General features: G+C 44.5%; 1 protein-coding gene and 2 pseudogenes across 2 annotated transcripts; all 3 read right to left on the bottom strand.

Moving 5' to 3' along the window:
• Positions 1 to 7,847: 7,847 nt before the first annotated feature.
• Positions 7,848 to 8,649, bottom strand: LOC136459578 (linoleate 9S-lipoxygenase 2-like; annotated as a pseudogene).
• A 1,507-nt stretch (positions 8,650 to 10,156) lies between these two features.
• On the bottom strand, positions 10,157 to 15,300 carry LOC136461214 (FT-interacting protein 7-like; annotated as a pseudogene).
• A 185-nt stretch (positions 15,301 to 15,485) lies between these two features.
• On the bottom strand, positions 15,486 to 26,313 carry LOC136456943 (putative metallophosphoesterase At3g03305). 2 transcript variants are annotated; one of them, XM_066456958.1, is made up of 5 exons: positions 25,967 to 26,313; positions 19,139 to 19,380; positions 17,235 to 18,818; positions 16,941 to 17,153; positions 15,486 to 15,863 (listed from the first exon to the last, which is right to left on the bottom strand). In XM_066456958.1, exons 1-4 carry the CDS (start codon positions 26,295 to 26,297, stop codon positions 17,037 to 17,039), a joined length of 2,274 nt encoding a protein of 757 aa, XP_066313055.1. In that variant the 5' UTR covers positions 26,298 to 26,313; the 3' UTR covers positions 15,486 to 15,863; positions 16,941 to 17,036. The 2 variants fall into 2 exon arrangements, with proteins under 2 accessions (XP_066313055.1, XP_066313053.1); XM_066456956.1 differs by lacking the exon at positions 15,486 to 15,863 and adding an exon at positions 15,871 to 16,120.
• Between the last annotated feature and the right edge of the window lie 887 nt (positions 26,314 to 27,200).

The following is a 27,200-nucleotide window of genomic DNA, read 5'->3' on the forward strand; positions in this document are numbered from 1 at the left end:
TGATGGATGATGTGGCTTGGTGATATAGTTAGCTTGCATGAATAGATATGTGTCATAATTATGCTAGTGGACTACTGATGTAGATGCCTTGCATGTTGAGATTTAATTCTAGTGGGGTTTAGGATTATAAAAGATATCGATATAGATATTATAGATAGATATAATTTCTAATAGCAAATTATGTGGTTCATGTGAATGTTTGTCCACTCCATATACTCCTATCATAGCCATAGAATAATCGACACACCAAGCAAGTAAAGATGCCAACCGGGACATCCTGACAGGGAGTGATACCCCGTCCTTGTCTCCGATCTCTCTCATTTTGATCGCTCCCCGTCCTAGGGACGTCTTTCTCCTATCCCTGTCCCCAATTGGAATCTCGGGGTCCCGACGGGTGTCGCACATCCAAAGCGCACCCATTCCACCACTGGGAGCTCAACGTGCTCGCCTGTTCCACCACCACCGGGAGCTCTAGTGGCAAAGGGAAGGAGGGGCTGAGGAGGGCCTGGCACCCCCAACATTTCTATGCCTACAATACACTCCCTTCATTTGCTATTTAATAATCCAATTAGCTAGTTATTAATGCTATTTGTAATTAAATAATTAAGAATCAGTCTTTCCATTATTTTCTCCATCTATTTTGTTCCTTTTATTACTGACTACTAAATGTCTAGTTCATCCCTACAATACATCCTCTAATTTTAGCTTGTTAAATGTAATTAGTGTCTTTTTTGCTCTCCTTCCAAATTGATCTTCAATAGAATTTGTATTATTTATGATTAGCCTTCATGTTACCTTCCTTATCTCCTTCGTTTCTATTTTTTATAGTAATTTTTTCCTGACCTAAGAATTAGATTGATCTAGTGAACGTTAGAGGCCTAGCCGCCTAGGGCTAATAAATAGTACTAAGGAAAGAAATGAAATAGACGAGAAAACAAGGGCCTTCATGCAAATGTGCGTTAGCATTTCTTTTAGAGGAAGGTAGGAAATTTATTAATTATATAAGATTGGCAACGTTTACATGAATATAGGAGAACGAAACCAAACATGACGGCTAGGATCAAGAGGACAAGCATGCTAGCACCCGTTGCGATCTGCTGCATGGGTCGTTTTCCAGCTTTGGGCCGGTCCTGGCCGCGGGCCGAAACAAGCCCTATGGCTTCTTTTTCAATTTCACGAATTTGCCTATTATATTTAAAAACAGTGAATTTGTGAAATCCATAATATATTATTACACCTAAAAACATAAGTAACACTATTGTCTTACCCCTGTCCGCGTTAACCCCGCGTACGTTAAAAAAAATGGACTGCCGCAAGCCCGTTTTTTTGTTGCCACGGGTTTAGGGTAGATAGGGTAGAGGATGAGAAAAAAGAAATAGAAGACAAGGAAGGGTTCCAAACGCAAAAGTGCAAGAGAGCTATTGAATTCAAGAACTTCAGGGATTCCTGATGTAAAAGTTCAGCCCACGTTGGGCCTCTACTGCTGGGCTGGAATCCACCTCATGGGCCTTTTGCGCCAGTTGAAAGCTCTAGTTTGGTTTTGGTGAATTGATGAAACCCTAAGTGCTAACCTAGTTCATCTAAGTAATCATGAGATATGTAGCATTATTCCAAGCGGTGAAGCAAGAGTGAAGATCATGATGATGGTGATGCCATGGTGATGATCAAATGCTTGGACTTGGAGAAGAAGAAAGAGAAAAATAAAAAGCTCAAGGCAAAGGTGAAACTTGATATGAGCTTTTTCGTTTTGGTGATCGAGACACTTAGTGAGTGTGATCACATTTAGGATCGATATCTGTACTATTAAGAGGGGTGAAACTCGTATCAAAATGCGGTTATCAAAGTGCCACTAGATGCTCTAACTCATTGCATATGCATTTATGATCTAGTGGAGAGTCGACACCCTTGAAAATGTTTGTGAAAATATGCTAACACACGTGCATAAGGTGATACACTTGGTGTTTGGCACATTTGAGCAAGGGTGGAGAAGTTAGCGAAGTAAATGAGGTGATTGTCACTGTGAAACAGTGACCGAACGCAGGTCACATAGTGACCGAACTTAGGGGAGCAGCGTCCGATCAATTTTAGATGAAGTTGGCACGCTCGGGCTCTATTGTTGAAGTGATCGGACGCTAGGTCAAAATACGACTGGACGCGACAGTGGTGAGACCGATCAGAAGAAGCCGAGGCAGCGTAACCTAGGGTATTACACCGAACGCTGAGCTGGGTCCGGTCGAGGTACACCGGACGCGTCCGATCAAGAAAATACGGCTCTAGATGCTCTCTGGAAGTGACCGGACTCCATGTTATTGGAGCGTCCAGTCATTCCATCGGTGCGTCCGGTCGCTGGGTGTTGGTGTGCAGGCGCGTGAGGACCTGACACGGGCGTGGTGTGTCCGGTCAGCTTGCCTACGTGTCCGGTCGTGACTTAGGGGTTGTGCTAAGTCACTTGACCATTGAGATCGTGCAGATGTCGTTGAATGCGGGGGACACGTGGACGACGATCAGTGACCGGACACTAGGGCTAGTGCGTTCGGTTGATCTGACCGGCGCGTCCGGTCGCCCCGAGTTGGGCTACAGTAAGAGCCTAACGGCTCTATTTCGAAGGGACGCTTATATAAGGCGTTTGGCCGGCTCTAGCTCACTCTCTTGGCTATTTGCATTGACATAGTAATCTTGTGAGCTTAGTCAAAGCCCTCCTACTGATCTCCATTATTGATTCATCATCTTTGTGAGATTGGGAGAGAATCCGATTGCATTGCTTGAGTGTTTGCATCTAGAGGCACTTGGTATTCGTGTTTCGCTGCGGGTTTGGCTTGTTACTCTTGGTGGTTGCCGCCACCTAGATAGCTTGGAGCAGCGAGGATCGTCGAGCGGAAGTTGGTGATTGTCACCGCTCCGATAGTGGTGATTATGAGGGGTTCTTGACCTTTCCCCGATGGAGAGACAAAAGGTACTATAGTGGATTGCTCGTGGCTTGTGTAATCCTTATCTTGTGTTGGTTGTGTGACACCCTATTGAGGGTTTGGCGTGTGATGCCAATTAGCGTGTGAACCTCTAAGTGAGTGAATCGCCACGACGGGGACTAGCTTGCCGGCAAGCAAGTGAACCTCGGAGAAAAAAATATTGTGTCTTGATTATCTCCTTAGTATTAATTAGTATTCACTCATTGGTCACTTGCCACGGCGGTATACCTCTCTACCACTCTCTTGTATTTTATTATATATTCACTTGGATAGAGCTAGTGGTAGTTAAGACTAGATAGTGTATCATTTAATTGTATTATTCTCACTAGGTTGATCACCTAGGTGTATATTAGTGACATAGCTTTGTTGTGATATACTAGAGATCATAGAAAATAGAATTGGGTAGGTGACTTGCAACCCCAAGTATAGTGCTTGCGCAAAACTCGCTTCGCCATCTTATTGACTAATCATTTGTCTTAGTTTTGTTGTAGAAATTTTTAATAGGCTATTCACCACCCTCTAGCCATTAGGACCTTTCACCAGTGGACTGGACCGAGCCATGGCATGACTTCTTTTCTTTTTCCATTTTTATTTTTTGGGTAAAACAACAAACTTGTAAATTATGTGGAGAATTATAGAAATAGAAAAATAAAAAATAGCAAAACTATTTTTTTTGAACTCCTATTGACTAGGTCTACGCTCTAGAATAAAATATTTAGTGTAGTTATAGATCTATATTTTCTTTCATAAACTGACAGAGGATGATTTAATTAAAAAAGGGTGAGCCAACCCCAATTAAACCCAACCTGATAGATAGCTCTATGTGACCAGTAATAAACTGTACGTCCCTTTGCAATGCCTAGACATGCTTCTCTATAACTAAAAAATATGTAAGGCTATTGTCTGCGCTCCACCCCACTCCGTTGATCCCCCAGCATGTATATGCAATACGAAACTGAATCCTACATGCCCACACGCAACCATGCACGAAAAAAAGCTCGCCTAGAGTCCGGATCCACTTCGTTTTAAAAGAAAGACATACTTTAAACCAATACATGAAAAAAACTCCCCTAGCTAGAGCCGGAATCGGCTTTGTAAACAGAATCATCAAAGTACTACGTACGGAAACAAAAAAAAAAACATAATTATAAACATACTTTACGCCAATACAGTAATGCGCGAGGACTCCCATGTGCGACGCTAATGTACCAGAGGTGACGGCCATGACCAGAGCACTGGCACTACTGCCCCGTCTTGACAGCGGCGGCCGTCTCAATCCACCACCTCCTCAGCGGTGCGGCCGTCGCCGCTGGTGCCCATGATGACGCGGACACGCCGGCGATCCTTGACCCGGCCGGTGTGCGTGGCGACGCAGACGACAAACCCGGAGACCTTCGACGTGAGCTTCGTCACTACCCTGAAGATGATCTACCAGGACGTGACGCGGTCGGGCTTCGGCGCCACTGGCTCCGGCGAGGGCAACAACACCATGTTCAGCCTCGGGCAGTGCATGAGCTACTTCTCAGGCTCTCCCCCACGGACTGCAAGATCTGCTACGCGTGAAGCTACGCACTGCCTCCCTGCCAACGGCGGGATATGCAACTTCGAAGAAGCTAGCTTTGGCCATTGCTTGTTCGGGTATTAACATCATTATATTTATCATGTTAATTTATATTTTTTCTGCAATCTTCCTCCTGATCTACACAATTTTGGTGATAAAGATAATAAAATAGGCTTTACCTTCGTCTAAGCCACAATCCACGTGCATTGGCGTAGGCAAGGCCAAAAATAAATTTGTTACCCGTGCAACGGACGGTCATATATCTAGTAAATAGTATAAAGCTTCAAAAATGAGGATTACAAACAAACTTGGCAAAATGCTCAATCACTCCCATATTCGGTGGGGAAGACAACTTGCAGGAGCTGGTCGACAGCTTGGGCTGACAAGTCCAGCCATTCCCGATCCGTTACCTGGGCCTACCTCTGAGCACCAAGAGACTACCAAAGGCTCACCTGCAATCCATGGTTGAAGCTGTTGCAAGGAAACTACCGCCCAGCCATGGATCACTGATGGCGCGAAGTGGCCGACTCATCTGGGTAAAATCAGTGCTTCACGCAGTGCCCATCTATGCCATGATGGTAGACAATCTACCGCCTTGGGCGCGTAAGGAGACCGATGCAATTTGCCGCAAATTCTTCTGGGCAGGGCGAGACACATCGGTCCGTGGAAAATGCATGGTCACCTGGGAGGTTGTGTGTAAACCAACAGAGCTAGTAGGTGATCTGGGGGTAACAGATCTCAAGCTGGCCAGCTTCGCCTTACAATCAAGATGGCTATGAATACAGAAGATGGATCAAGATCGAGCATGGAGCCAACTACCAATCAAAGTTGACCCGCAAGTGCACACATTCTTCAAAGCCTCCATGATCACGATGGTCGGCAACAGAAGACGTGCCCTCTTCTAGGAAGACAACTGGATTGATGGGCAGTCAGTTCCTGAGATCACCCCCTCAAGCTATCGCAGTTTGTTCCTGCCAGAACTAAACGGCACCAAACAGTCAGGGAAGGTTTAACAAACCGCCAATGGGTTCGTGCGATCTCCGGTGGCCTCCCAATTCCAGCCATCGCCAACTACCTCGCTCTCTGGGACATCTTGGAAGCCATCGTACTGACCAGCCTGATGCAACAATATGGCGATGGACACCAAGTGGATCCTACACTGCAAGATCAGCCTACGCCATGCTGCCCAAGGGCGCTATACAATTCCGCGACCACTATCTGATATGGAAGACCTGGGCACCGTTAAAGGTCAAGATCTTTTTATGGTTAGCGTTCCGCCGCAGGCATTGGACCGGAGATCGTCGAGCACGCCATGGCCTGGAAGCAAGGGAGCGGTGCTATCTCTGCGACCATGCGCAAGAGTCGATTGACCACATCGTCGTATCCTGTCCTTACACCAGGGAGGTATGGAGTTTCATCTATCAAGCCTTTGGTCGGGTGCTCCCTCCGGCAACCCAATCCATAATCAAATGGTGGCAGCGAGTTCGCGCGGACTAGAACGGCTCTCAGCGCTCGGGTATCGACTCACTCTTTGTGATGATATCCTGGGAAGTATGGAAGCAAGGAAATGCGCGCTGCTTCAGAGATGCCGCTGTTACACCAGCTAACCTCCTCTTAATCATCAGAGCAGAGGCATAACGTTGGGCTCAAGCTGGAGCGACAGGTTTGTCCAGCTTGGCAACAACGAACGTTGGATAGCAATGCGTCCACATAGCGTTGCAGTTTGTTCCTAAGCATCACGTAATCTATTACCCCCCTTTTTGGCCGGGCCGGCTTTGGCCTCTTGTAACATAAACTGCTTCTTCCTTCTTAATGCAAATGATTCGCAATGCTCTTGCGTATTCGAGGAAAAAAACTCTAAAAGTGACAAAATAAATTTCTATGAACTATTCATGGGGAGATCTGTACATTAAAAATAAGAAGTTCCAGTGAAATGACAACTTTGCCCCTTGCACGAAATAAACAAAGTTAACCCTAGTTAATTTATTTATGTACTTAAAGACCACTAAAAATCATGGTAAAATCACAGTATGTGTACCACATTAAAATAAGACTATTCTAAAATTATCAGACCAAAATAATAATATTTTTTAGTGTAGACCGGTAGAGGAAAATACATAACCATCGATGGTGAATGGTGATCTGCTTATCTCAGGCTTGCCACGCATGCCACTCTACTGCGCTATTGTCAACCTTATTGTGATCACATTTGTTTCCATTTGTGACCTGCTCACATTTTTGCAGGTTTAGATGACCTTTATGCCGTAGTAGTATTTAAGAGCATGGTCTACAACCTAAATTTATAGTTCAAATAGAATGCAAAAGAGGAGTTAATAAATGATACAATAAGCACAAGTGTTTAATCTTTATTCAGCATAAAAATTAGCATCTAATAAGATTAAAAATTGAAAATAAAATATCAATATTCATGACACCATGAGACATGGGTTACAACATGAGCCGCTATAATTTAAGCTACGATTTAAACTAAATGCATGCCTAAGATACATGCAAGTGCCAACTAAGAGAAAAAAAAACTATAGATATAGATGAAAACACTTATAGATCAACCATTGATACTATAATGTAAGTGTTTTTATTAGTCGTAGATATTCCCTCCGTTCTTTTTTAAATGTCATATTAGCTTTATCCTAAGTCAAACATTACTTTCTTTGACCATTTATTTAAAAAAAACTCACAATATATGAATTCTATATTATGAAAGTATTTTTATGGTGAATCTAAAAACATAATTTTATGTCATGAATCTATATAATTTTTTGAAATTGATGGTCAAGGATACAAATGTTTGACTTAGAACAAAACTAATACGACATCTAAACGCTTATGTCTTGTATGTAAGATTTTAGATTGTACTTATGCACGAGTTGATGGACTAGTAGGTCCTAAGTTGATACAAGTTCTACTCCCTCCATTCAAAAAATATAAGTTATCTTCACTTTATTAGATAGAAATTTTTTACTATGTATTTTAATATATGATGTGTCTAGATGTATAATAAAAAGTATGTGTCAATAATTTGGAAGTAATTAGCCAAAGTTTTGCAATGGAAACAACATGTGACCAGGCTATTCAGTTCATTATTGGGAAAACAAAGGTTAATATTACAAGCATCCATGATAGCCGCCAGCACACAAGTACACAACACTTTCGTGTTGATCGCACAATGCGCCGCGCGCACGTCCGAGGACCAACCTAAGGCTACCAACCTTTTATTGCCACGATTCTGATGGATAAAGTGAAACGGGGAACAGGAATCACCGCTGCTTCCTGCTTTCATGACAGTCATGCCCTGTCCTCAGGCAGGTCAGGACTCAGATCAGATGGAAATGCTGTTGGGGATGCCCTTGGCGGTGACGCCGGCGTTGTCGCCCTTGCTGTCGGAGGTGTTGGGGAAGAGCAGCGTGTACGGGAACTGGGCCGCGCCGTAGCGGTTCTTGAAGCGTGGGTCCTTGTTCATGGCCTCCACGCATTTCTCGATCTCGCACAGCCGCGCCCCGAACCGCTTGGACGCCTCCTGCGCCTTGGCGTCCGACGTCCACTCCTTGGCGTCGCGCTGGCCGAGGTACACCTCGTCGGAGGAGTGGCTGGACAGGATCTCCAGCAGCGAGATGCCGATGACGGCCTGGAGCCGGGTGGTGGTGGAGCGCACGAAGAACTTCTCCGGGTTCTTCTCCAGCTCCTTGTACGCGTCGGAGCCCGGCACCGGCATGGGCCGCCGGCTCACGGACGGCCGGTTCGGGTGGTACCCACAGTACGGGTACTGCACGAAGTTGACGGCGGCGTGCAGCGCCGACGCGATCCAGATGATGGTGGTGCAGGCCTTGACGAGCTCCGGCACCGTCTGCAGTTTGGGCCACCAGGGCTGGTCCTTGAGGTCGGCGTGCCGACCTCACGCGCCTCCTTCCACCACTCCCGCAGCTCCACGTCCGCCTGCAGCACGCCGTCGTTGGGGTAGTAGATGGCCAGGTACTCCGTCACCCACTGCACGATGGCGTGCCAGACGGCCAGCCCGTCCGCGGCGTACGGGTAGTCCGTAGTCCTCGATCAGCAGCCGCACCTTGTACGGGGCTACGGGCTCGACGGATCTGGAACGGCCATGCCTCTGCATTGCATGTAGTAGGACGATTGTTAATTTAATTGTTGTTGCTGCTGGATGCCAGGACTATGCAATTCTAGAATAATACATTTTTTTTGCTTACTATATGTTAAAATATATCAGGTTTAATCAGATTTTTATAAAAAAATACTAATATTTATCGTACTAAATAGGTATCATTAGAGTCGTCACATACTTTGTAATATGTTTATTTGGTGTGTTAAATTTTAGACATTTTAATCGAGAATGAAACAAGAATTGTATTCTTTTTGAGACGAGGTAGTATCAGATTTGGAATCACACAAACAGTGGGCTTTATGACTAGTCTTAGTGAATAGTTTCATAACGTTATTTCCAAGATAACCATGTCACATAGGAATGAAATGAAAATTAAATAAAACACCCACTCTCAATGCAAAGTTTGATTCCATAGTGTCATACGCATTTAATTTCATGACTAATAGAGAGTTGGTAATCGTGTCAAAAGAGTTTCATAGATGAAACTTATTTCTTCTCTCTCTTCTTAAATACACTGTCATGTCATCAAAAATGTCTATGTGACAATCTATTTAATGTAAATGAAACTCTCACTGAGACTAGCATAAAGCTACTACTCCCTATGTCCCCGAATATAAGGCATGGACGTATTTCAAAATTCAAACTTTGTTATCTTTGACTAACAATTAGCCTAATTATATCTTTAGATTAGATTTGTATTTAGAAATACTTTCTAATGATCAAACTTTTGTTTCTATAAATTATGTATTATAAGAGAAACTATAGGTCAAAATATGTTTTTGAAGACTGCACTAAGTCAAATCGTGCCTTATATTTAAGGATGGAGGGAGTAATAACGTTGAAAATTATGTCGAAGAGGTCAGTCAAAATGGCACCTGTGACTCACTGAGTCACTGAATGCAAGGATTACGTGTAAACCAAAGTACGGACAGCCCATAGATGACATCTCACGGATAGCGTTCAGTTGGACCTGACACCTTGTCCCCCCCCCCCCCCCCCCCCCCAAAAAAAAAAATGGCCCCCCTTTCAAAAAAAAAGTTGGGCCTGACCTTTTTTTTCCCCAAGACAACCAGTTGGGCCATGCTCTGCCACATACTTGCAGTCCAGCAGGAGCTGAAGGACCCTCCATGAGCGTTCTGAAGAAAACTGCAGCAGCTCTGTTCGGAAGTTTTGCCGCTGCACCGTGGAAATTCAACTTTGACATCACTATTATATTAAGTTCAGAAGTACAGCAACCTGCCTCTGCTTAGATTGGCACCCAACTAGTTCCCAGTCTGCGTAGCAGACAACTCTGGGTCTCCTATTCATAATTCGCCTCGAATTCAGATCAGTATTTCCCAAGTAAAACTGAAATCAATCACGTAGCAAACAGATATGGAAACCAAACGACACGATGCACATCATCATATGCAGTAGAGAACCACGTTAGCTGACTGACAGCACTGCTGCTGAACAAGTAGGTAAAGCAATAGCTAACGCCCGGAGTTTTCAAGCATCACACATGCATGCATACCTAGCCACAGTCACGCATCATGCGTTCGGTTGTTACAGGAAAGGTTCACAACCATCTGAATACATAACCAACCATGCAACAGAGAGAAGCTACAGAAGTACCGAAGATAGCTAGCAGTTCATTGGCTTCGGATACACTTACTTAAGAGAGAGAGAGACAGAGTAACCATCTGTGAGCTGCAACTGACAGGTGAAACCACCGAACCAGCAATGGAGCCAGGCACCTGCCGCGCCTACAGCATGCTGTCGGTCCTCGCCGGCAGACGCCTGAAGATGTTGAGCGGGACGGATGGCATCCTGTGGCGGAACCTGGGGTGCCTCAGCACGTACAGGCCTGCGAGGAAGACCACGACACGGAACGGGGTGACGTACAGGACGATGGCGGCGATGAAGCAGAAGACCACGAACAGTGCAGTTGCCCTTGGATCCCTCCAGCTCAGCAGCGACTGCAGCCGCTCGCCCTGCGTCGCGAGGTCACCAACCACGGTCTGGATCCTCCCCGCAACGCTGCGCAGCCTGTCATAGCGCATCCGCACGATGTCCGGCGGGCGGGAGGTGGGGAAGGTGTCGAACTCCTCGTCGAGCTCGTCGGGGTGGGCAGTCTCTGCGTGGGAGTGGCGGGTGTCCATGTGCGGCGGCTGCCTTGGCCGCCACCTGTAGTACCACACCCCGATCAGGAACAGGTAGAGGAAGATTGTGGGTAGTATCAGCTCTGGGTATAGAACCAGTATCACAAAGAGGACATGGATCAGTATGGTGGTCAGCGGGTTCCTCCAGTGACAGATCCGATCGAACCACTTCGCCACTGCAATCAAGGGGCTCAGGACACCCATGATGCGGAAGAAATTTGCCTTGCTCTTTCTCATGCTCCACATGTGCGAGTCCACGTCAAGCATATACTCCACGATTTCCTTTCGCAGTGGTGGCTCTGCACGGCCCAGCCTTGTCGAGACAATGTTTGTAGCTTGGCGCCTCAGGTTGTCCACCTGTATCACGGACAACGGGTGCACATAGTGCATCTTGGGCAGCAAGGGCTGTGAGTACAGATGCATCATGTTGAGCAGTGATGAGCATGTGAAACGGACAGCAAGCTGCACCTCACCCATCTTCTTAACGCCACCAGGTGTCAGAACAATAAGAGGGTATGAGTGGGTATACACCCGATCAGTTTCAAGTGTCGAGAGGCGGATGCGGACCTTCCCAATTCTGGTATCACGGGCACCATTCGCCTTTTCCCCGCCATTCAGGTGGTACCCGATCAGTTGTGCCACGCCCATCCTTAGTCTTCATTGGCAACAGGCCCTGTGCTGTCAAGATACCCAGCTCAAGACATCCGTTGTGCTAGGTTTCCACAGAGGCTTTGCAGTTGGCCTTAAATCACTACTGTAATGTGTTGACTCATCCAAGACATGATATCCACCTTCAAGACAAATTCTCAAGTGAATCCGGCTTCAAAACTTGGTCTCTTTCTTCTGCTCACCATCAATAATCATATGCAAGGTTATACCACTGGCTGGTTAGCAACCTGTGATCCAGCCGCCGGAGTACATGCTGCAGTGAAATTATTGTCCTTCCAATTACTTCATCCTTTCCTGGGGCCACCCTGTCCTCTACACTCAAAATTAGGTGCTCTTCAAATGGCTCAGCTGCAACAAGTCTTCATTCCACATTGGATTCAAGGTCCGGCTTGCTAATACCCTGGTTCTAAGGACTTGGTTGCCTAGCATTGCTTTGACATAAACCTCAGGGAACCTGGTCTTGTCATTTGGTATAAGATCCTGAGCTTCAATAACATTGACACGGAGATACCAAAGCTTTGGAGTAAGATAGACTTTGGATCTAATGCTTGCAAGGCCATCGCCAGGGACAGACGCTGCATCAGAATGCCATGCTTCAGGGAATGCTTCATCTGCTTGAGGACCCATCCAAACAGCCAACATCAACTCCCCTTCACCTTGTGCCCATTTCGGTCTTCCAACCGATATCATTGTGGAGCCAATGGGCTATCAGGTGGCACTCTCTTCGGGACCTCATTGAGATCAAATATAACACGCCCAATGAAGTCATCCTTGACAAGATCCTTGTCCTTGACCACAATGTCCACAACTGATGACTGAATGCGCTCCTTTGAGAAGGCAAAGACCTGATTCCACTCTGGGTTGTTCTTCTTCTCATGTATATGAGCATTTTGTAACTAGGTCTCGCAAAAAAAAAAAAAAAAAAAAACTAGGGGACACAGAGGAAACTTTCTTATGGTACTTCTAAATAATTGTGAAGCGTTCATTTAATTAAGTCGGATCGGATGGCTAGAACAATCTATTACTTTCTAGGTGCTAGTTGGTAAATATACAAATTTAATTTAAAATTATGTAAAATAGGAAAGTTTTAGATATAATTTTAGATCTAATTGCTACATGCGTGAGATGTGATATTTTTTTATTTTTCAACTTTAGACATGACATAACTTGATTAGAATAAATTGTCGATCTTTTTTTTATGCAGAAAGAACAAATGCCTAAGATGTCCCTAGCTATCTAAATTATTGTAACGATTGGATTGTATGTCTTGCGTAAGGCTAGACCATAGCTCGCTCGGTTCAACTCAGCTCAACTCGTTATGATAACGAGCCGAGCCGAGTCAAGATTTTAGCTCCTTAGCTATAAGGAGCCAACTCGCAAGCCGTTCACGAGCCAAACGAGCCACGCTTCTAAGAAAAAAAGAAGCCATGGAACCCTGAATAGGAAGAGAGGAATGAAGGGTGTATATGTACTATGTATCATATCTCTTGTGCTTTGAGGTAGCTAGCTAGCTAGTACTCCCTCCCTCCCAAAATATCTGTTGTTTTCATTTTTCGAGAAATAACTTTGACAAAATATGTATATAATAAAAAAATATTAATGTTTATGGTACATAATTAATATCATTGGAAAGATCTTGGAATCTAGTTTTTTAATAAATTTATTTAGAGATATAAATGTTATACGTATTTTCTAAAAATCAACAGCCTGTTCGGGAGGCCGTATCGTATCGTGGATTATTTACTGCTGGCTGGTTTGGTGTGAGAGAAAAACACTGTTCCCGGCTGGAAATTTACGATCGTTTACGAGCAAACGAACAGGCTGCAAGTCAAATTTACGGTACGGAAACCAAAAGCGACAGATAATTTGGGACAGAGCAAGTAGATCGTTAGAGCTTGATAGGATACCTTTGGGGATGGCTCGATACGATGCATTGGCTGGGAAGGGAAGATGCTGAGAGTCGCTGCACGTATGAAACAAGTCCTGCAAAAGGTTGGTTTTCTCCATGCGTGTGTGAAAAGCCGAAAACTATCCTCAGATATGTATGTTGTTCTCATTTCACACGCAAACGCAATGGTAAGTGGTCAACTGGTAAGAGAGGAAAAAGGAGGCGTAAAATACTGGTGTAGTTACTGTCAGAAATGGGGGGAAAAAGCGTGGAGCAATAATTGATCAGTTGCCTAATTTTAGCATGACATCTTGAAACTATACCAGTTAGTGCTCGTTACGTGTCACTCTACTCCAACAGCTAGCTACTTTTTTTTTTGGCGAAAATAGCTAGCTACTTAGTTGGGAGGGTAGCTAGAAAATATTCTGAGAAACTGTGATGACAAATGAAGAAGTTTGGGATCAACTAAGGAAATTAAACACATTGAGATCTGGGAGAGAGCTGAGCGGAAAGGAATGAATCGAAGACTACTGAACACCATTATTTGGTTTGCATTTCTGGCTAAGCTACGATTTAAACCAGTCATATCAAAACGCTTATATATGGACAAGTTTGCCATACATAATTTATTTGGAAGTAATAGAATTTTATTTGGCAATGACATATTCCTTCAACATATATATGCTTATAGTGAGAAGTGGCCAAGCATTTCTCAGAATACTGAACTTTTTCTGCAGAAATCAAGGGGCTTACGCGGTTGTTGTTCTTGAATTGATGTCTTAGCTTGCTGGCCATCAAAGTAGAGGAGTAAGGCTTGGTCCAGATCGGATGACATGTCATATCAGTATCCCTTCTCCTGCACTTTCACAAATGCAACAGAATACCACTACTGCTCTCATTTCTATTGAGTAGTTTTTTGAGGAAAATCTCTATTGAGTAGTTAGTTCCACAAATTTAAAAGGGCTTTAATTGAGAAGACGGGAATTAATTAAGAAAGTAAGTAGTACGAAAATAATACTTATTTAATAGAGAGAGGATGATATAATCCATTGCCTAAGATTGTCGTCAACAACCGTTACCCAAAATACAAGACTCATTCTATGTTTGGGTAGCGCTACGTGCAAATGATTCAATACTTATTTATTTTTGTCTTCTCCCACAACCAGACCCAAAAGTGAACCCTTTTCCGCAAATAGGTCTCCAGAAGAAAGGATACTTAGATTTGGATTATATCTCTCCTGACACCCAAAATAGATCTTCCATACTTTGTTGGAGGGTATTATGTTCGGGACTTATTTTGAGTTTGGTCTTCCGATGGGTCTCCTGGAGACAGCCTATCAAACTAAAGCGGGCCACCTGCATCAGCCTGCAAGACCTGCGTCCATCCCTTGCCATCGAGCACGAGCAGCCTGCATCGCGGTGGCGCTAGCCGCTAGGGAAGCGCCGGCTTCGGAGCGAGGACAGCGACCCCGGCATTCCTCCGTTCTGCCTCTTCCTCTCCTTCACCGTTCTTTTTCTTCCAATCTGCTTAATCATTCCATCGATTCTCCTTTCAAGGCCATGGTGCGCCGCCCATTCGATGGCCATGGTGCGCCACCAGTTGCCGTGTCCGCCGCTCTACCTCAAGGAGCTCCGGATCGACGTCTCCCGTCCGCCTCCATGCCCGATGTTGACTCCCTATCCGGCTCCTCCCCACCCCGACCCCCTTCTTGCAGTATACGTAGGTACTAGTTGGCAGGCTCTGCAGGCGTCCATAAAACCAGCTTGCGTTTTGCTGCAGAACCCAACAGGAAGTGCAGGCAAACTAGCACACGCCTGCAGGTTGCTGCAGGGCAATCAAATTTTACATGCAGATGCTGCAGCGTCCTGCTGGGTGTCCGCAGACAGGTCCGCTTGCATTCCTCGTACGTGCGGGCACAGGCACCACTGGACGACATGGCTATGGCTGTTCTCCTGATTGATCTGGATAAACCGCCCCTTGATGACGTAGACGCTAGGCCTGCAAATGGTGCGGAGCGGTGCGCTCCTAATGCTGACCCGCCGCACCGTCTGTGCCAAACCAGGATCACGGGTCGAACCGTTCTAGCTAAACCGATATCTCGCTTTATAGTCGTGTGCTTAATCTGATAACAATGAGTAACATTTCTGATCTAGATCTCGTTCATTTCGTGCATTACAAAAATGTTCTCTCCCACATGAAAGCTAGAGCAACTAATTCAAGAAATGCAAAAAAAAAAAAGGCTAGCTAAGGGATTAGTCAACTATACTACAAGTTTGTTTAAATATTGAACTTCAATTTTTTTTTCTCCTATTCTGAATGATGATTACCTAACGTCTGCTTGACTAAACTGCGACAATGACAGATAGATGATTATATAAAACAAATGTGAGGACACTTTGTGCTGCTCTCCTTCGACGCGTTTTGCATGATGTTGCTTCTCTAAGAAGTACTTCTAACCTTTGAAATTGAAATAGAACATTCAGAGAAAACACTATAGTCCTGCAACAAAAGAACATCAAAATAAGATTGAAAATAATGGTATATTATAGCAATGGGAGAACAGTAGTGCAATACAATTGTTACAGTAATGAACAACACCCAAAGAAATATGACTTTGCTTAAACAAAAACATCTACATGGTGGCCCAAGGCCAGAAGAGGGAAAAAGATTTCAGCGGAGCACATTCTTGGTGGCCCCTTAGCCTGCAGCATTTCAATCGCCCCTGCTCTGCATTCTCGCACCACCATCCTCAGTTGCTGCATATTTCCAGATCGACTGAATATTTGACTAGAGACTAGAGAGCAGAGTTGTACTCACACTTCTCCAAGAAAAATATTAACACCATGATCTATAATATGATGGTCAAAGCTGGGAGCTACGCAAATCATTACCTCTTTATTTCAAATTTTGCATGACATGTTCCAATCAGGAAAAAGGCATCTAGGATTGAATAGTGCAATATAACATACTTTCCTCAAACGACAATGCTAACATTTTTTTTACTGTAGATGGCCAAAGTCTCACAAGTATAAATTTGATGAAAAACAAAGGTGGTAGGTCAAGAAAGGAGGAAAAAAGAACTTTCTCAAAAGAAAGAGGAGTAACTATATATTGAGCAGTATAGTCCAGTTGTTCAGAGTACCCTGGCGGCACTCCTCAGGTCTTAAGTTTGATTCCCCGTGGGAGCGAATTTCAGGCTGAGGTTAAAAAAATCCCCTCGTCCGTCCCATATCCAAACCATTGGGGGGGGGGGGGGCACCGGCCCAATTCTCAATTGGGCGACGGAAAGCCACCGTGTAAGGGTGGGGCGGAGATTCGGGGGTTTTCTCGGCCTGGTGAGAAGGTCTTCTTCTTATTTGGAATGCTGTGGGGGTAGTCTTAACCCCTTCAGGTCGAGTTTTTTTTAGTATAGTCCCTTCCTCATTTGGTCCAGATCCTAACTGTCCATTCTAATAAAATGCCGTGTAGTCTCATTTATACTCAGCGCAATGCTGAAAGCTATATGTGTTAAACAATCTAACAAAAATGCTCTCTGAAGGAGAGGGGGGGGGGGGGGGGGTTATCGAAGAAGCACACCTTCAGTTGTGAATTAGTCTTCAATTCAGTCTTCACAGCTTGAAGGACCATTTATGGAACAGTCCAGTGCAGCATACCTTCAGAACTCCTGAACAGCTAAATGGACCATGTCTTGTAGATGGCAAACACCATGAGTAAAGGAATGAAGAAGAAAAGTACTGGCGCATGGAGCAAAGGGTTCATAGCATAAGCCTTCACAAGCGCTTTGCAAAGCTGTATAAAGATAAGGGGTCAGAAAATTGTTTGGAATAGAGATAACTGCAAACACAGAAACTTGTACGTGTGCTTTTATACCTTCCAATGTTTCCATAGAACCACCACGCAAAGAACACACAGAAATTTCCTAATCCAGCGACCATTCCAAAAGTTTTCATGTTCTATCTGTCTCCTGCTCTTTTGGTAGTAATCATCTTTCTTCTTTCCTGATCGAGAAAGATAATGCTCTCGATATGCTGCTCTCTCAGCAGCCATGGCAGCTAAAATCACAATAGTGGGTAGTAACACGAAACAAAGGTGGGGTAGAACAATGACCATGACATCTGGAATCCCAGCATGGACTACTTCGTTGCTACTATTGGGCCCTTTTAGAATCCAACCTTTATATGTCATGTATGTCAAGCTACCATCTTCAGTGACAGGGTGACCAAATAACCAAGGTATAAAAACTAAATAGATAGCGTATAACAGGAGCAGTAACCATACAAGAATCACCCTGGCGAGTTCAACAAAAGAACAGATGAAACCTCCAACTAGAGACTTCAACAGTGTCCTCTGCCCACCATATGTGCATAGAGATTTATATGTGAACTGATCTTTGAATACCACCGCTAAAACTTGTGGTGCAAGAAGCAACGAAAAAATTAGAGAAAAGGCACACCACAGTGCAGGATGATATATTGAAGCCCACTGAATACCGATCACAAAAAACTCTTTCCATGTCCAGTTCACTCTTGCCGACAAGCCGTTAACAGAGAATGGCCTCAACTGGCTGACACTTGTGTCACCTGTTATATCCATCACTTCAATTTGGAGCCAATATCGGCTGGGAGAGGAATCTTCAAATGCCCTCCAGTTCCATGGTATCAAATACATATTTCCTCGAGTTTCATTGGAATCCACCCTTTTCATTTCAGAGTCAAAGACTACTTCAAGAATTCCTGGTCTTGAGTCATATATTTTTACAGAAACAGATACCATCTCATGTTTAGAGAATACAAGAGCTCTCACAGTATCAAAAGACGATGCCCCCATGACATGACATTTGAAATCACGAAAAGCAGAGGCTCTCTGCATGAATCTTGAATCAAGGGGAAAGGTAGGTAGTATTATTATGCTCTTTGAGCCTAATCTGAAATCTATATCAGTATAGGAGACATAGCCACCATCAACTGCTAGTATCCTCATGCTTCTGCTCTTTCTCCAATCACCCATCTCCCATTCCCAGAACTCTTCAATATGAGCTGCTTCTTCAGAACAGTTTTCCATATTACTCTGGATTGCATCTCCTTGGTGCATGTTAAGTTGGTAGTAATGCTCTGATAATGATGGTTCCTGGACTGCCCGATGGTAGTATCGTTTCAAGTTCTTCCCGAACCTTGTATGAAGATGCCCACACAAGTATGCTGCCAATGATTGCTTTAGAAAAACATCCTTGATACTTTTTCCTGACTCTGTTAATGCTGAGAAAGACAACGGGAAGTGCCCAAATGCAATTTTTGTCACTGGAACCTTGTCAAAGTCAGTATCCCACTGTGATAACGCTTGATCCAATTCAATCACCTGCTTGTCAGTTGGATGTCCAAATAGATTGGTTGGACCTCTAAGACCAATCTCCATTGTGCTATCAAAGCCAACAAACAGATGCTTCCGACCACTATTCTGCAGATCATTAAATGCAGCTTCATGTGTATTTTAAAAGCAATTGGAAGAACACTATATATAACAAATAACAATACACTTGAACTACAGGATGGCAACGAAATAAGAAGTACTCCCTCCGTTCCAAATTATAAGATGTTTTGTCATTTCTAGATACATTAATTTTGTTATTTATCTAGACATAGTGTATATCTAAGTGCATAACAAAAGCTATGTATCTAGAAAAAAGCCAAAACGTCTTATAATTTGGAACGGAGGGAGTACTACATCTTTCTTCCTGCACAAGATAAGTATTGATCATACATAGAGAAACTACTGACCTCCAAAGTAATGCTTTGGACACGCCCCTGCCGTCTTAACTTGGCGTTGATGCTATACTTATTATAAAAGTCACAGTCGTCACCAGATGCTGGCACACCAAAGCTATCATGATTTCCTCTCAGATCATAGAAAATCCTTCTTGGAAGCTTGCTACTTTCAATGATTTCCTTCATTGTACGTTCATATTCTACCCATTCGACCTTGTTTTGTTTCATTGTTAACAGATCTTTGCTTTTCCCATCTGTTAACAAAAACCGAGATATCTATTAGAAACTTGAGAGAACTCCCTTGGTGATAGTATTTCACCTTCTGAAATGAATGTAGCTCGTTTCTCAGAGGTGTTAGTTACTTCCTTTTATGCTGGATGGATCAACTTGTGTGATGCTGATCAATATTACAGACTTACAGGTGGCTCTCATTTCCAAATGCTGAAACAGGTAATGGAAGATCACATGTTCATTTAACTAAATTTTGCATTTGCATAGGCCTTTGAGGTTCAAATTTATTGGTTTGGTTACTACTTCATATCATTTTTTTCAATATAAAAAAGAGTACACGTTGCCTATTAGTAACACAGTCAAATACAAATCCCTCAACAATACAAGAGCCCTACATGCGATGGTTCACAGGTCTTGGCAATCTGTGGTTACCACCTAGTATTTCATTTGGAGAAAATTTGTATCTGTTCTATGGATTGTTTGTTGTAACGATGAAATCTCTAACTTTCGAAACCTGAGTTCAAGCTCATGCATCTCATTGGGCCACGTCATACTTAAATTCTCTGCCATCCGATCGAGCAGTACCTATATCCTATGACTAACATGGCTCTGTCGTTAGTGGCTTCTGGTCACCTGCAGCGAGTTCCAGAGAAATCATGGCTCACGACCCTACCTCTCTTGCCTTTTTTTTAATCCGTTATGTCACCCTTTTTGGCCTTTTATCTTCCAGTTAACCATGCAAAAGAACAGGCAGCAGCAAGAGGTTGATTCCATAGTGTTAAGGGTATTAGTGTAATCTCCCTAGTCCAGGGTTTCTCTCTCGTGTCCCCTGTATTCTATATATAGACTAGGGAGATTACACTAATACCCTTAATACATAGAAGAAAGCGACGTGAGCAACAGGTACTCCCAACTATTAATCCACTTTGTTTCAATCGACCGGGAGACAGATATATGTTATTTGTAAATTTTATGGTGTTAAATATAGATAAGATAAACTTGCTTCCAGTCAAACAGTGTTGATGTACAACTGTTTCTTAAGTAATTGGTAGGGCTGCTATTAATCTGTATTCTGGAGCTACAGATTTTACGGGCTTGATAACACCATGTTTGCCCCTCTACCATGCACCTGGTGAGGAGGCGGCCGCATCTGACTTATGACTGCTAGGGAAGGCTGCTGCATCTGCGAGGGAAGGCAGCTACAGCACATAGAAGCACCCTGGACATTAGCCCCAAATTCTCTCATCAATTTCCCCCTACTTCTCAGTTCTAAATATGGTGGAAAAGCTTACGTACTTAGCATAGTGTGATCTGCTATGTACAGCTGAGAAATAAGTTTTGTTTATGTACAATACAAAAGCCATCCCTATTGCAATCTAAATAGATTATGCCAACTTATAATTTGCACTTGTGGTGTGATTGCAAACTAAGCAAATACACTCTATTATTTCAGAGCTCTGAATTTAGATGCGTGTTCCGCATGACAGGGTTCAGAAAATTAATAAAAGGGCATATTAACAGATTGATGCACAGTCCAGCTATTAGGAGAAATCCAAATCACATTGTCACATTATAGACCACAATATGGCGCTGTGATCTGCATTTATATGACAAAAATGCAAACATCAAGCTAATGCCCTAACAGCTTAACCGCAAATGAAAATGCTCTGTATTATCTCTTGTGGCTTCTCTGCTGCCACACTTCCAGGTTATAAGCAAGCACTATGGGATGCGCTTTTCTTTGATTCAAGCAAGCCTACCAATTCTTCAAGTTGGGGGCTGTCATTGGTTCAAGTCACGGGGAAGAGAAAGCTTCAGGTGAAGCCAACTTGAGGTTCTGTGAATGCTCCTAAATGCTAGCATTATAGTTCTGATTTCAGATACTCCTAAACTCTGATATTATGGTTCTCATTGGGTACTGATGAGAAAATTAGAGGGCCTGCAAAACCAATAGTAGTGAAACTCCCTTTTGCATTTGGGCTATTTTAACTACAAAATCACTCATGCTCATACTTTGCTATTCTTTAGTTGCACATCAGCTACTTGGATTACTCATGCTTTAAGCTAAGCTCTTATTAAGTCCTTCCTTGTGACTGTCTGAATGGAATAAGCAGCAGGTCAATTTGTTCTATGTGATATCGGATTCAGCTCAAGTGGGATCTATCAAGCTTTTAGTTTCCCACAAAAGCGAGAATTAATTAGAGCTTACTAATGGACTATGAGTTCTGAGAAGCTGCAGTTTCTGTTCTCTGAAATTCAATGTCACCAAAGAATGCCAGCTTTCATAACTGTCACTTTGGAATGAAGTGTTTTTAGCAAGGGACAAAACACAAAAGTAAAACTACTGCTTGCTTTTGAGTTATTGAAACTGGGATACAATGTGCAGAATGATATTCTTATACTCTTCATCCCGCTACATTTGGAGCACTCTGATGGATACAATGAGCCAGACAAATTTTGGATCTTATGACTATCATCTTCTGATACTCCATCCTGTTTGGTTCTCCTGTCAATCCACTACCATTGTGCCAACCTTAGTTGTAAACAAGAGTTAATTTCATTTAGGCATAAACTTTTACCTGAAAATATAAATATGGTCAATGTTATATCTAACGATTTCAGGGACCTCATTCACAAATTGTGAAATTGACTATGCCGCTGAAAACATGGACAATTTAATGTCTATACAAGCTGTGCCTCATGGCTTATTGGAAAGCCTGCCAACAAATTAAGTAATATCTATGACAGAGACCTCCTGAAATAGCTACATTGATTTGGCACAAGTACAAATTGGATGTCAACATCTTAACAAAGAAAAGTTTCACGATTTCTCATGTTATACCATGTCTCTTTATCAGTATCAATGTTGTTTTCAAAAGAAGATTTAGTAACCTGCAGAGAAGATATAGTAACTTTTACCTGAACAGAGCAACCAAGCAAATCTAAAGTTTATTTCCTGCTTTGTTTTCATATTTGTGTTAACCCAATTAAATTAAAAACTTATACTTGGAACTCTGATATGCAGGAGCAGTCGACAATCCCAACACTGTATGTACACACATTGACAAATATGATACACCCATCCCAGATTTATGTGCTCTGTTTAAACCGAAGCCTCCAATAAGGTAGTTGGTCTCCTGTTAGCTCAGCATAGCTTGACTATGACTTCAACTCACCTACAACTGTCTACATGATGTGATGCAGCCTGATGAAAACTCAAGATGAAAAATCAAAATTCGAAAAAGGATTACAAATTTATTTCTTCCTCACCCTCTCAACCACTGACTTCTGCAGAGAAAGCATCACAAACTTTTGTCAAGTTCAATGGCCCTTTTTGCAGCAGATTGATAGTTCCAATTCAGTTTCTACCTACATTTGCAAGACCCAACCCGTAAAGATGGACTGACCAGGTCCGCGGAGGGCGCGGCTAAGCGCGCTTGGTTTTCTAGTTGAGACCTGAAGTGGCCCATGCCCTAAGTGGCCCTGTTGGGCAACTGGAAGAAAACTGGCCACTGTCCCCTGTATGGATTGTACTATAAATGTCCATGCAGTCCGAGGCACGACGGCACGGCACAAAGCCCGCTTTTTTAGCCCGACACGAGCACGGCCCGGCCCGGTGACGTGCGGGCCTGGGCTGGCCCGGCCCGAGGGAGCAACCCGTGCCTAGGCCGCTGCTCAGGCCCGTGGACTGGCATGACACGGCCCGGCCTGAGTCGGTCGGCCCGGCCTCCCCCGTCCCCCTCCTCACTCATCCTCCCCTCCCCAAGGCCCAGCGCGGCGCGGCCGGCCCACCGTCCCCGCCTCCCCCCCTCCTCATATATAAGCGCACGCCACGGCCGCAGTGGCTCTCACACCCCAAACCCTAGCTCATTTCATCGCCTCGCCTCGCTGACTCGCTCTCGTCTCGCCTCGCCTCGCTCTCGGCTCTCGCGGTCTCGCCCTCGCAGTCTCGGCTCCGTCCTCCCCGACTCCGGTGAGGTGACCTCGACGATCCACCTGCTGCCGGCGAGCAGCTCCCTACTCCTCCCCTCCCTGCTCCCTCTCCGCCTCTCCCTTCTCCCTATCCCTATCCCCCCTCTAGATCTCGGTGATTATGTGAGTTCGTGTCCCCGTCTGCCCCTCCTCCGCCGCTCGCCGTCCTTCTAACCGGTGTGTCGTCTTCTCTGGGTGGCCCTCATCTTCTCCGGCACCGGGCTCCGGTTGCGCAAGTACATCCCTAACCCTAACCCTAACCCTAACCCTAACCGGCTAACCCTAACCCTAACCCTAACCCTCCTCTTCTTCCATTGATCTATTCTGATATATTGTTTTCCTCCTCCTCCATGTCTTTACGCAGGTCGGTAGCCGATGCGTCGTCCTTTAGCTGTGGCATAGAGCGACCAAGGCGGCCACGCGCACCGTTGAGGAACGGTGCTGGAGAGCCCTCCGCGGTCGAGGGCGCCATGGTGCTGATGACGAGATCGTCTGGCCGCTCACCGGCAACGACGATCTCATCGCGGCAGGCCTGGCACCTGAGGACGACGACGACACCCAAGAGGACACTCTGCCTTGTTTGGTCTGGACGGCGGCGGTGGTGAAGGGGCGACGACGACTGGGACCCCAGTCTGCTCCGACGGCTCAACTCCATCTGTTGTTCTTTCTGGTGTTTACTATCCAACTAGTCCACTTATGCTGCACCATCTGCTAAAAATTGCTTCTCATTTACATGCAAGTGAAAAAGATCAAAATCAAAATGCTATTGTATATCCTATGAAGATTAAATTTCTTAAATACTGGCAGCATATACCTCTGTTATATTCATTTGCATTCATTCTTGATTCTAGAGCTAAAATGAGAGGTTTATTTAGAGTCCTGGAATTACTTAAAGAGAGCACTGGTTGTGATTATACTTCATATTATGCTGATGTGAAAACTGAAATTTACAAGTTATTTAACAAATATGAGAGAAAGTTTGGTGCAGCTAGGTGTCAAAGGGTTGCACAGCCTACAAGCCATACAGGTAAGAGAAAACAGGCATGGGGAAGAATCTTTGGAGACCTTGGATCTGTTGTCGGTCCTTCCCCTGCCTGTGCCCCCACTTTATCTTCATCTGCTTCTACTGCTAATGAGTTCTCAGTTTATTTGGACAGTGACAATGTCACTGCATATGAGGATGATTTTGATTTACTTCTCTGGTGGCGTGACCACAAACTAACATATCCAATCCTATCTATAATGGCTAGAGATGCAGGTGCTCTCGTGGGCGACTGGTTACTGGAGCTTGCTCTTAGTCCAGAGACCTAGGTTCGAGCCCTGCATCCTCTTAATTAAAAAACCGGGGGTGCGGTCTACTCTTTCCCGTCAAGATATAATGGCTAGAGATATTATGTATGTTCCTGTTTTTACTGTCTCTTCGGAATCATGTTTTAGCTTGACAGGAAGGATAATAGAAGAGCGACGACGCCGCCTGTTGCCTGAAACTGTGGAGATGCTGGCCTGCATAAAGGATTAGGAGTTGGGAGAAAGCAGATTACAACATACTGTTGACAACCAAGAGCTGGAGGACTCCTTCAAGAATCTGTACCTCGATGATGATGCAGATGGGGCTGCTGGTACTGCTGGTTCATCTGGGGCTGGGGCTGGTTCATTTGGGGCTGGTACATTTAGGACTAGGGCTGCTGGTAGTTAATCTATTATCTCCATTTTGTATCTGTCATCTGTGACTGTGACAAGTGTGACTTGAGACCTTTGAACAATGATGGAAGAGTTATTAAGAGCAGTGCTGCACTCTTTTTCCCTTTCTAGGATTTCTCACAAGGGTGAGTTTTACCTAGAAAGGTTTTTAATGAGGCAGCATTGCACAAACAGCTCACTTATCTTATCTCCTTTGGTGCCTTTTGTTTTGTTGGATTTGGTCATTTGGAGTTTGCTAAGTTCTTGACTTAGAAGTTACAATCTGTGTGTGATCAGTTTGTGGCTGAGTGTTGGATGAGAATGAGAAGAATTTTGGAGTTGGCTTAGTTCTTGACTTAGAAGTTAGAATCTGAGAAGAATTTGGTCATTTGGAGTTTGCTGAGTGTTGGATTAGAATCTGTGATCAGTTTGTGACTTAGAAGTTCTTGACTTGTGAATTGAGATTTTGAAATTTGAATGAATGAATCTGTGCTCACTGTTGGATGAGAAGAATTCTGAGGTGACTTAAGATCACCGGGCTTTGGGTCGGCCCAGCCCGTAGATCTGGCCGTGCTTGGCGGGCCAGCACGGCACGAATTACGGCCCGTAAGGCCGTGCTTGGGCCGAAGGCCAGGCACGACGCCCGGAGGGGCACAGCACGGGAGGCACGGTGTGCCGTGCCGGCCCGGCCACCTGCGGGCCATGCTTGGCCAGGGCCCGGGCCGGCCCGTTGGCCAACTATAGATTGTACTGCCTTAAATTATGATTTCATGAATCATACCGAATGTGCTGAAACATCTGTTTTTTCACTAAAATTGAGAAATGAGAAGCACTGAAAACATCAGCTCATTTACCGATTGGGTAATTTCATCTCACATTGGATCAGCCCTGAAACCACGAGGAATCAAACAGAGGACGTGGACGAGGGACCGTGGGAGGGAGAGATCTACGACATACCAGTAAGGTCTCCTGTGATCAGCACGAGGTCGGGGTTGACCATGGCCAGCGCCGGGCCGACGTACCGCCGGAAGTCGTAGGCGCGCTCCGGGTGGTGAACGCTGAAGTGGAGATCCGAGAGCTGGGCCACCCACACAACCCCGTCCGGCGCACCGGACACCTCCACCACCTCTCTCAGGTCACGGGACATGGCGGACGGAGCCGCCGCCGCGGCGATGAGGAGCAGTAGAACGGGGAGGAGCCGCTTGCCGCGCGTCTCCATGGCGAAGGCGCAGGCGGGGGCCTCCAGGAGCAGAACGGGACTGCGATTCTGATTTCGGTCGTCTGTCATCTCGTCCCCTCGAACAAAATACCTTTTCAGCACCGAGGGATGTACACCAGAACCACCCAAATTACAGGCCCACGCACGTGCCCGTTATTGTCCAAAGACTTCTGCCTGTTGTATACGAGAGCGCTGGATAAATCTAACAGTCTGTCGGGTATTCTATATAGGATCAATACGAAGTTAACATTACAACACTTAAAAATAACTTATATATAGGATCAATATAAAGTTAACATTACAACACTTGATACAAAAATAACTTATATCAGAGAGCGGAAGATTTATAATATTAGTTTACAAAACATGGCAGGTAAAATCTTAACTTAAGTTCTAAAAGGTGAGTACCGAAACAACTTAGGTGAAGCACCTAAAGTAGAAGAGATAGCCAGCCCATCGACATGACCTCGATCAACAGCATAAGTCAGAACCTACAGCAGAGGTTAACAAACTCTGAGTACTTGAGGGTACTCAACAAGTCTTACCCGACTAAAAGAAAAGACTCTAAGAGCATGCATGATTAAAGGAAAGTCCGAAGCAAGAGGAACTTTTACAGAAAAGCTTACTACAAGTGGATCCTTACTCTTAATGTTTTAGCTTCGTATTAGGTTAATAGTAGTATCCAGTTTGCACCTAATCTAGCTCAATCACTTATTTAAACATCTCATCTCATATCCATAAGTAACTATGTTTCATTAATTAACTACGATGCAGTTCAGTTGATCGCATCTCCTGTTACCGTAGAGCAAACGGCGATTCGAATCAATTTTGCCGAGCTGGGGTTTCCTTACCACACGACATATGCAGGTCCCGATTTCGGACTTACATATATCAACCTTCACTCGAATCCTCCAAAACATGAACATGTCTTACGCTACCCGAGAACGCAGTACTCCACCTCCCTGCGCCCTA

This window comes from Miscanthus floridulus, chromosome 6 (assembly GCF_019320115.1).
Source record: "Miscanthus floridulus cultivar M001 chromosome 6, ASM1932011v1, whole genome shotgun sequence".
Taxonomy (NCBI): Eukaryota; Viridiplantae; Streptophyta; class Magnoliopsida; order Poales; family Poaceae; genus Miscanthus; species Miscanthus floridulus.